This window comes from Aptenodytes patagonicus, chromosome 4 (genome assembly GCF_965638725.1).
Source record: "Aptenodytes patagonicus chromosome 4, bAptPat1.pri.cur, whole genome shotgun sequence".
Lineage (NCBI taxonomy): Eukaryota > Metazoa > Chordata > Aves > Sphenisciformes > Spheniscidae > Aptenodytes > Aptenodytes patagonicus.
Genome location: NC_134952.1, coordinates 13,247,284 through 13,257,759, shown reverse-complemented (window position 1 = coordinate 13,257,759; position 10,476 = coordinate 13,247,284). Strand labels below are relative to the sequence as shown.

At 38.8% G+C, this 10,476-nt stretch overlaps 1 protein-coding gene across 1 annotated transcript; it reads left to right on the top strand.

Annotated features, from left to right (window-relative positions):
* The first annotated feature begins 280 nt into the window (after window positions 1–280).
* On the top strand, window positions 281–10,274 carry LOC143159943 (uncharacterized). The gene is made up of 5 exons (XM_076337520.1): window positions 281–299; window positions 2,852–3,181; window positions 4,481–4,594; window positions 5,714–5,820; window positions 8,737–10,274. The coding sequence occupies exons 1-5, from the start codon at window positions 281–283 to the stop codon at window positions 8,911–8,913; spliced, it is 747 nt and encodes a 248-aa protein (XP_076193635.1). The 3' UTR covers window positions 8,914–10,274.
* Window positions 10,275–10,476: the final 202 nt, after the last annotated feature.

Genomic DNA, 10,476 nt, shown 5'->3' with positions numbered 1-10,476 from the left:
AGGACACAATTTAAAATTTAAAGAAGAAATGTTCTGATTTCAGACAGGGTAGCTGGGCTCTAAACCAGACACATCTGTGACGGCAATTTCAAAGAGTGTAGGGAAAATTTGTGTTGCATTTAGGTTTCTATCGTCCTCACCACATGAGGGAAGAGGAAGTTAAGCTACAAATCTGACATGCTTTCATTTGTTGTTTTGCCAATCTTCAACAAAGACACCCTGATGCAAGTGCTAATAATCCTGCATGATGATCATAATTTCACTGAAACTTCTTTTAACAATGTGTTTTGGCTCCTTAGGTAAGTGCTGTTTATTTGCTTTGTTTTGTTTATAGTTAGTCCCCTGTAATTCTTGAGCTGGATTTAAAAAAACTTCTCACAGTATATCCACCTCAAATAGACTTGTGTGAGAGACAAGGAGGATGTTAACTATATTTTCATAACGCTGAAATCAAAATTAAAATGCGTGGGGAATCAAAAAGCCTTTTCACAAAGAGATTGTTGTAGAAAAAGTGTAGAGGAACAAATGTTACACTTCGACACCCTAAATGATGTTAGGTTAATGCAAGCACTGTTTTTCTTAGACCTTCAGACTTGAATATTTGTTGTGACAAACACTGAATGTAGAATTTTAAAATGCTAAGGAGGTTTTCTTCTAGATCACGTAGGTACTGAAATACAAAGCAGATAAGGCTTCATGTTTCTTATTCAGTACAAATTGCACTGGATAATACTGAAGGCATTCAGCATAAATAAAAAAACAGAATAAAAGGGAGAGATTAAGAGATTAAACAAGGGCAAAAGGATGTTTTCAGTGATGTTTTTCAGAAAGACAATAACGTGACAAGACAGAAATGTAGCACAGCCCATAGCACAACTGTATTTTAAACGACAAACCAAATGAACAGAACAACTGAAATTAGTGATCAGTTCTCTGACACATGAACAGCTTCTAAGTTGTCATTTACAGACTACATCAATTCTTTCCCTCATTTTTCTGCTGTTTATTACCCCTACGCTGTCCATATTGTTCTCTGCAAGTTGTTGAGCGCTGCATTGAGGAAAAAATAGAGGTGCCTAACTCCTTTAGGTATAATAAATATGTGACTTTTTCTAAGGGCAAAGGAAAAAGTTTATGTGCATAATTCTGATAAAATTTATCAGATGCCGTTTTAGGACCAGATAGGAGCAAAATCATCCCATTACTTATATGTTGCTGTGAAATGTGCCTGAGTTACAAACAGAATAATATTTGGAAGAAAATCATGCCGTTTACTCTCATTATTAGTAGTTCCTCACTTTAATAGTGTAAGTGCTAGAAAACAGAAAATTGTAATTCTTCATGCAGCATATGAAACTAATGGTCTCAGCAGTCATGGGGATAGATTTTATAGGATTAGTACTTTTGTGATGAGCATCAATGTCATTAGAATTAAAAAAAAGTTATCTGATATTCACACAGTGGTTTCACTTCAGAAGAAAATATTTTGTACAGTGTTGCGCAGTATCTCATGTAGATCACTTTGCATATGGACAGTGAGAGATAAGAGATTCAGAGCAGGAAAGAGTAAAAAGTTTCCTCTGATACTGTCTGAGTCAGCCTTAGCTAAAAGGCAGGCAACAGACCTGATGAGACAACTGTGGTCTGAATGGTATATTGTATACTTATTAAACTAAGGAGGTGAATTTGATGCTATTAACTACTTGTCAGCAAAAACTTAATGAAAGAAGTTTAAAAAAAATTAAAGAACCCACCCTAAAAATGCTGTACTTTTTCACTAATTAGAAGTAGTGCAGGACAGGAACTCCTACATGGTGACAAAAATTGTAGTGGATTTTTATTTCATCTTGATGAGTCTTTCACTATTCACTGATGAATCATTCTGAATGACTCCTTGTCGTAGTTTAACCCCAGCCGGCCACTAAGCACCACACAGCCGCTCGCTCACTCCCCCCGCAGTGGGATGGGGGAGAGAATTGGAAGAGTAAAAGTGGGAAAACTCGTGGGTTGAGATAAAGGCAGTTTAATAGGTAAAGCAAAAGCCGCGCATGCAAGCAAAGCAAAACAAGGAATTAATTCACTCCTTCCCATGGGCAGGCAGGTGTTCAGCCATCTCCAGGAAAGCAGGGCTCCATCGCGCGTAACTGTTACTTGGGAAGACAAACGCCATCACTCCGAATGTCCCCCCCGCTTCCTTCTTCTTCCCCCAGCTTTATATGCTGAGCATGACGTCATATGGTGTGGGATATCCCTTTGGTCAGTTGGGGTCAGCTGTCCCAGCTGTGTCCCCTCCCAACTTCTTGTGCACCCCCAGCCTACTCGCTGGTGGGGTGGGGTGAGAAGCAGAAAAGGCCTTGACTCTGTGTCAGCACTGCTCAGCAATAACAAAAACATCCCTGTGTTATCAACACTGTTTTCAGCACAAATCCAAAACACAGCCCCATACTAGCTACTGTGAAGAAAATTAACTCTATCCCAGCCAAAGCAAGCACACTCCTTTTGGTCATTCTTTATCTGGCAGATAAAGTGTTTAATACTCAGACTCAACCTCTATTATAAAAGCTTTTTGTTGAAAATAAAAAATAAGTATATCAGCGAGCACACAGATCTTCATTTATTACACACAAACAATGATGGAGGGCTTTAATACACCAGATTAAAAATTTCCTTTAGCCAGAAAGTATTTGCCATTGTTCAAGGGAGAAGTGAATAGTAACTGATCTTAAAAATTAATCTCATAATGATTTTACAGTATTAACATTATTTTAAATACTGTGATTGTAGACATTACAGCTGTAATGTCACCTCTTTGCTGCTTTAACTTTTAAATCTATGTGTATTTCTCCACTAGCTACAGATCCCAATAATTTAACAGTCATCCAAACACCAACGAAAATACATCTATCAATTGGAGACTACACTGAAATCGTCTGTATTTGGGAAAAATCTGTTGTGAGGTACAGAGTAAGCTGGTATCTTGTTAATAAAGAGAACATCACCAAAACTATATCATCAAAACTTTTCTATGTATCCAAAGTCACCCATGAAAGCAAGGATGTGCTAGTGATAAAATCTGCCAGTGTAAATGACACAGGATTTTACTACTGTGAGATAATTATTGAAATACCTTTCTGTAAGAAACTATGTGGAAGTGGGACAACAGTGATTGTTGAAGAGAAAGGTAAGCTAGCAAGCGCATATGCATGCCATTTAACTTGTCATCATAAAGATTCTTCAGTTTGAACTATTTTATACATTTCCTCCCTCTCCCACATCCCTCCCCCAACGCTGTGGATCTCGGGATGAATAAGACAAACACAGAGAGAATGACTCGTAATGACAATTGACTTAAGCTCTCTGCCTTAATACCCCCAGTGTAAAGTGTTTGTTTTCTTGTATAAGGGTTTGCTAAGAGGAATTATTAGTTAACGTTTACAAAAAAGCTGTGCATCAGCTGTGTATTTCACAAAAGACCCAAACACAATTCCTTCTCAGAAGGGATTTGGTAGGCTAAATGTGAGACAGTGAGTGGATTTGCCTTGTGGTAAGGGGTGGCTGAAACAATCACACGGTTACTCTGTTCAGTAATATGTACCCTTTACTAACTATTTTATCTTTTTATTACAAGTTCTTAATAAAAAGTGTGAGATAAATCAATATGGAAGATAGAGCAGTATGGGCTCTATATTTATAAGGATTTGTGTCCATAAAGTTGTTATGACAAAATGTTTTATATAGGCTGTGTCTCCTTATTTTATTATAGTCATATGGTAACCTTTACAGGCGAGCAATTTAAGGTCCCAATTCTGAATTCAGCATTGAAAAGCATTAATACAATGAGTATTCAAACACAATTAAATTTTTCAGCAATAGGAGTGGGATATATATATATAGGGGACTAGCTCTGACTAGACCTTTAACGTTATCAAACATCACTCGTATATTGACTGGTGAAGTCACGGGAAGTAACCTTTCCGTTCATCCAGCACAGTCCAGTTTTGGACACTATTTTACACTATTGGCCAACTGGTAGTCTGAAGGGAGGCACAGAAATGATCAAAGATTTAGAAAACATCAGTGGCAGAAAATGGATGAAGTAGTGTTCAAAATGGGGGGAAATGAATGTAAAAGGTTGTTAAAGAGTTAAAATAATTTGAGCTCCTAAAATGAGTTAAGTGATCTGATCTCTTTCTTGGTCAAGTAGTAATAGCCTTAAAGTACAAGCAGAAAGGACTCAGATTAGACACTGGGGGGAAAAAACTGTCAAACTGCAGGAGCTATAGGAGGGATTGATGTTACTGTTCATCAAGCGTGCATCCCTCAGGAACGGTGAAGTATAGATGACCTTGCACTTGGGTGGGGGGATGGACTGGTTCACTCCTGAAGTAACTTTTAATTTTTAATTTTTTTTTTCTATGGTGGTGTTCTTCTGTTGTATCTTTGAATAGTACATAACTTTATTTGAAATATATAATTGCAGAAGCTCACTCATTAAAGAAGAGAGATTTGGCAATATGGGCCATCATTCCTTTCTTAGTGGCAGTGGGAAGCTTCTATCTTTGCTACAAAAAGAAACAGCTCTCAGAACTTTCTGGTGAGTGAGAATATTTCCATGAACACATACTTTCAAAGTTAGATGTTTGTTTTGAGATGACTGGACAGGTGCACTTAAGAGGCATCACTAAGAGGAATTTCAATGTATGACATTTGCTCACCTGGTCCTGATCTGCTAGGGGCACCTCAAGCTGAGAGGAGGGATCAGAAGGCACAGCTTGTAGTTCAAGTGAGCGTTCTTGCAGCCACTTGCCTCCATTTTTTATCTTTCCAGAAAGAGTGATCACTTAGACTGACCTGTCTAGGATATCGAAGGGATATAAATTCTGATAATTTCTTAGCAGACTGAAAAAGTGAGGAGCCAGAACTTCGCTCTGCATAATGGTCTTACTCTAGGTAGTGACACCTGGAAGTGACAGCTGAAAGACCTGACTCTGGGGACATTGTTCTGAGCGATGTTTTTTAAGCTGTGAACTTTTTTAATTAATTATTGTTTGTTGTAAAATCCTGAAATGAAGGATGGAAGAAGTCACAAGAAAAAATGGTGAATGGCAAAGGTACAGGACAAGTGTAAATGTAGGGCATCTGCGGGTGGTGGGTACAGACCAGTGACATATAACCTAAGGCAGCCTCGTCAGTAACTGTAGCATGAGTGTTATCGTTGCAATGTGAGGCTTACTCAGCTTGTCAGCTGTCAGGGATATAGGTGGAATATCTATGACTTGTGATGCAATTCAGCTTGCAGATTAAACAAGCAGGGGGAGGGGGTTTAGGCAAGTGAAAGCTCCTATTTCAGTCACTGGAGTTGACACAGGCATTGATCTTGAGGCCTCTGTATGAACCGACCTGTTTTAGGTGTCTACATAAGGGTAAGCTGGTCAGTTCTCTTGATCAGTTTCCATGGCACAACCTCTATTGACCAGATCTCCATTGCCTAAGGGGTGTTCAGAAACCTGAAAGTAGCTGTTTCCATCTGCAAGCTGAATACCGCTCTAGCGCCTGTCATCAAGACTAGCTCTACAAGAGCTGTGCACTCTTCATTTCAGAGCTTTATAGAGCTCTGGCAGAGTACCAGTGTGACTCTGGAAATGGACAGTAAGCAAGCAGTGACTGTAACTTGGTTTTTGCTAAGGTTCTGCACAACTTTCTGTGCCGGCAGGAAGGCATCAGGAGGAGCAGATGCTCGAAGTTGCAGAACTTTGTGGGAGAAATGAATCCACCAACGAAGCAGCTGAGGAAAACTCATCATGTAATTCTGCTGAATGGGTAAGTGGTTTATAAAAAGACTAGCTATGAGAGAAGGACTTTCAAAATGAGGCACTGGGGGGTGTGCTGAACAGAAAGCACACAACAAGCTGCTGTTCCTGGGGCGGCATCTTACTACACATGAAAAAAGTTTAAAGCAAAAAAGTTTTCTTGCAAGAGACAACACTCAGAAATAAGAAAAAAGATATTTATGTAGTAGGAAAGTATTGGATTCTGTTGTTATATTTAATGACACTCTAAAATTGCCTGGAGAAGAGGGCAGCAAAAAGTGGAGAATAATCAATATAGAGACTGAGTGAAAGAAGTGTTGAAGAAGTAAAAAACAGCAATAAAGTCCCTTTACGTATAATTGTATACCAAGCTCAAGGGGCTTGGACAAGCTTCAGCTCATAGGGCCATTAGAGCAGGCAACACTTGCTGAGAGCAGGTAGCAGATTTCAGGCAAGCTCCTTTTTCCAGGCAGTTATTCATCTTTTAATTACATTAAAACATAAAATGGACATGGGAAGGAAACCCTAATTTAACTCTTGCATAGGCAGGCGCAATTTCCATTACAATCAGCTGGACAGGCTTGGACAAGCCACACAGAGGTGATGTAAAATGCTAAAGCCCATGGTCACAACTGCAGTTTTATTGAGCTTATAGATTCCTGAATTCTCCTGTTAGAGAACCTGGCTTCAGTCTTGATTTGGTCATATTGGTACTGAAATCATGGTGAGAGAGAATATCGGGATGCAGGTAGTAAAACAGTAATATCTATCTTTTATTGTGCAATAGTCATCACTCTAAAAACAGAAAATGTATAGCTGGGAAAATTCATTCCCCATAATATGTAGATTCCCACTGAAGCTAAGAGACTTGCTTTTACAGGAGATACCGTAGTAGAAAATTTTAAAAACACAACGCATGAGATGGTCTGGTCATAGTAATAAAATATTCTAATTACTAGCTATAAATGGATAACTCTTCTATTTGTTAATATTTAACGAAGATGTAAGAAAACGAGGTTGAGAATGAGAAAGCAAGCATCAGAGGCGGTGCAGAGTGAAGAGTTCATTAGTAGCCATTAACTGCTCAGGGTTTGTACGGACAAGAAGACTCATCCAGAGGATGTGTGAATACAATTATAAAAGGTCTTTTGTTGTTGCTTTATAATTTAGCAGCTGTTAGCCACAGTGATGTGTCATGATATAGGTTCAGTGTTTTCTTTCATGTAACAGACCCTTTTGCTATTTTAATGAAAGCAGAAAGAGTGATTTCATAGTGGTATCATTTTAAATGTTAAAGCATAATTGGATCTTATAAATCATTCAAGAGATCCAGTAGATTAGTAAAACCAGTACATACGATGTGCATGGACACTATATTTCAAACAAAATAAGCCAGTAGTGATGAGGAAATATTATGGTGTCTCTGGAGCTGCACTCATTGCCTTTCAATTGTGTTGCAGAACATGATCGGTTTAATTTTTTTTTTCTGTTTGTGCAAAAGTAAGTCTCTAAAAAGTTCAAACTAGTTTTTTACGTTGCTTACACTTTTTTTTTTTAAGCTTGGAAATTTGCTGTACATTCTGAGTAGGTTTGGGCACCATTTCTAGAACAGCGAACATGAAGGTTCTGTACGCCTCTGCAAGGTTATTTACAGTCTCCAATTTATGTCATGGGTTTTTTTCCAATTCTTGGGGTTGCGAAGGCAATCTTGTGTCACAAAACTTGAATCAAGGCATGGATTTTATTCTCACCTGTATCATATGTTATAACAACACTGAGCAATTAGGTCAGGTGACAACAGATAGCTCCAGGTATCTAAGTTAACTTAACCTGAGAGTGAACATCCCCATGGCAAAGCTGGCCACTGTAGTTGTGCTTTACTATATAGCACTCGTCTCTACCTCTCTGGAGATTCATCCCATATTTCCTGAGTTGAGATGCTCAGGGAGTGTTTCCCAGACAGTTCTGCCAGCTGCAGGGGAATTTGGCTCTTGAGGGAATTCTTGGAGCAATGGATGATTTTTTCATTGCTAAGTTCTGCAGGTTCCAGCCCAAATCTAAGCACTGCTGTAGCATTAATGCAAACTTCCAGCTCATGGAACCACACAAGAAGCACACTCCTGAGGGGCTCTGGTTGTGCAAAAATGCATAGAAACATGATCTAGATTAGTTGGCCGCACCTACCATGCCTCTTGTTTGACATTCAGCCAGCAGGTACCTCTCTCTGTTCTGAACATCATTCATTAAAACAAAAATAGTAAACCCCTATAGTAAAGTCCAAGTGTGAAGACAAAAAGCTACCACTTCATGACTTCCACCTTTTTATTGTTTTATGCCATGTCGGCTTGAGAATTTGATTTGATATGTCTGTAAGCACAGCTCTTTGTGCACATTTCAGGGAGATCTTTAATTCTGAGGTTTTGCTAAAGGACTTACCTGAAGATCCCAAATCCTACATGTGCTTAGGAAATGAAAACAGGATGATTTTTGTACAGTCCAGAATAACGTCTGAATACCGCAGCAGTGTGCTAGTTTACTGCATCAAAAGAGCATCCATCCAGAAGGAGCAGTGTGATAAAGCTTTTTGGAAATATTGGAGTTAAATGATTAAGGGGATAAAAAAGCTTTGCCATTTCAGATTTCGTAGAGCCTGGTTTACACTGGAACTTGACATCTTTGGTATTCTAAATAAGTACTTTGTGCCTGGTACCTAATTAACTAAGAGAATTGAATCCAAACATAAGAAGACTTTGCCTTTCAGTGTTAGTACTGAGACACTCTTTCCCTCTGAAATTATAACTCCATGGCCTGTGTTTCTCTCTGTTCGCTTGGGCTGTGCTAAATGCTGTGTCTTGGGTAAAAGTTCATTTTAAATAGACTTTATGGGTAAAAGTTATTTTGACTGGAGTTTTCTTTGCTTTTTAAGGCTGTGTCTACACTTTATGAATCACTTGATTCTTTTTGCAATGAATCAAGAGGAAAAGATGACAAATCCACTGCGACTATGGTATTCAATGCAGCAGATAAGCAACTCCCACAAACTAGGGCAGCTGAAAAGTCTAGAATGAGACAAGGATCCGTCTACTTTGATGTTCAGAACTAAAAGGACAACATCCTAAACAAAATATGGCTAAATAACTATGAAACTGAAAACAATATGATAATTTGCTGCTGAAGGATGGATTATGTGAGTTTCCTGTCAGAAGCATGTCAGCGGGACAATATACAAGAAAAAAGGTTGGTTCCAAGCAGTCTCTGAATGTTTTGTCACTAACAAAACACTGTAAGGAGTCTGAATTTGGAGGGTATGTCATTTTAGAAGACTGTCTTCAACTCCTCCCCCCGTGTCCAGAAATAATAAAGGATGTATTATTATACTTCGAAAAATCTTCTAGACTGAACAACATTCTCCAACAAAAGCATTTCTTCAGGCAGCCCATGGATAAATAGCAGAAGGTAGAGAAAAAATGCACGTGGTGGTAATCATTTGACCAAATAGACAGTACTACACATAGGATGGAGTCTGATCTCTGAAACTGTCATCAGTGCTGACCGCATCATAGCCAGAGTGGTATGCCAGAAAGGATTATATTCCTGTGGAAAGGGACTGTTAGTGTTAATTCATTCACACACCAGGAAAAGTCTTCCAGAGAAAGTAGTCTCCTACGCACGATGAAATACTAGGTTTAAATGAAGCTATATATATTATTATTGTGTATAATTATTGTCTAACTGGTGAAGGAGGGGTGCTTGGAGGAGATGGGAGTGTTAACACTTGTTCCACTTTTGCCAGCTCTAAAACTTTAAAAAAAATCACCGAAGAAAAATCAAAACTGAAAATGTAAGTAAAACCTGGCTTCCAAGGTCTGAACAGAGGTGAAGAGTATTGACAGCAAAGCTAATGGCAGTTGTCCAAGGACTGCTGAATACGAAGAGCAGATAATCTGAAATGTGAATGTATTTATGTACCAGGGTTATTTCATCTTCTGTTAAAGTTTTTTTCAGGGCTTAGCTGGAGGTTAGATCATCTTGCCAGCAAAGCAGGGAGAAACGACTTCACTGCTCAAGAGGTTTGTTACAGCTTGTACCTGGGCAGTGCAGTAGACACAGACTAGCTTTCCCAGAGCCCTTAAAAACAGGTTGCGTAGTCTAAATGTGTGACTGCCTTGATACTCAATATTCTGTAATGAAATCTTTGAGGCCATACAGCATGGCTCGTGTTCTGGCTCTGTCTATGCTATAGTGACTGCAGTTCACAAAGCTACCTCTCAAATTACTGTGGCTCACTGTTTGGTGTGGATCCTCTTTCCTGGGCTGTTCTGTAACCTTCCCTGAATGCCCTTCTGCAGTGAATGTACTGCTGTCTGAAATACGCTGTAATCACTGCACTGTGAACATACCCTGTACGAGAGAAACTATTTGTTATAGTACATCTCATGATATTTATGTATAAATTGAATAAAGCAAGAGGATTTTGTTTTCTTCCTTTTGAAGTTCATTCACTTTAAAATCTTGATGTGTTTTGTCCTGAAACTCATTATTACAGATTTGTTTCCTTTACTGCATGGTGAAACACTGCCACGTGCCGTATTCCCTTGAGGATCACAAACGAGACTCTGGATTTCCACAAACCCTGTAACTTTGTCCTCTGCACAAGAAAGTCATA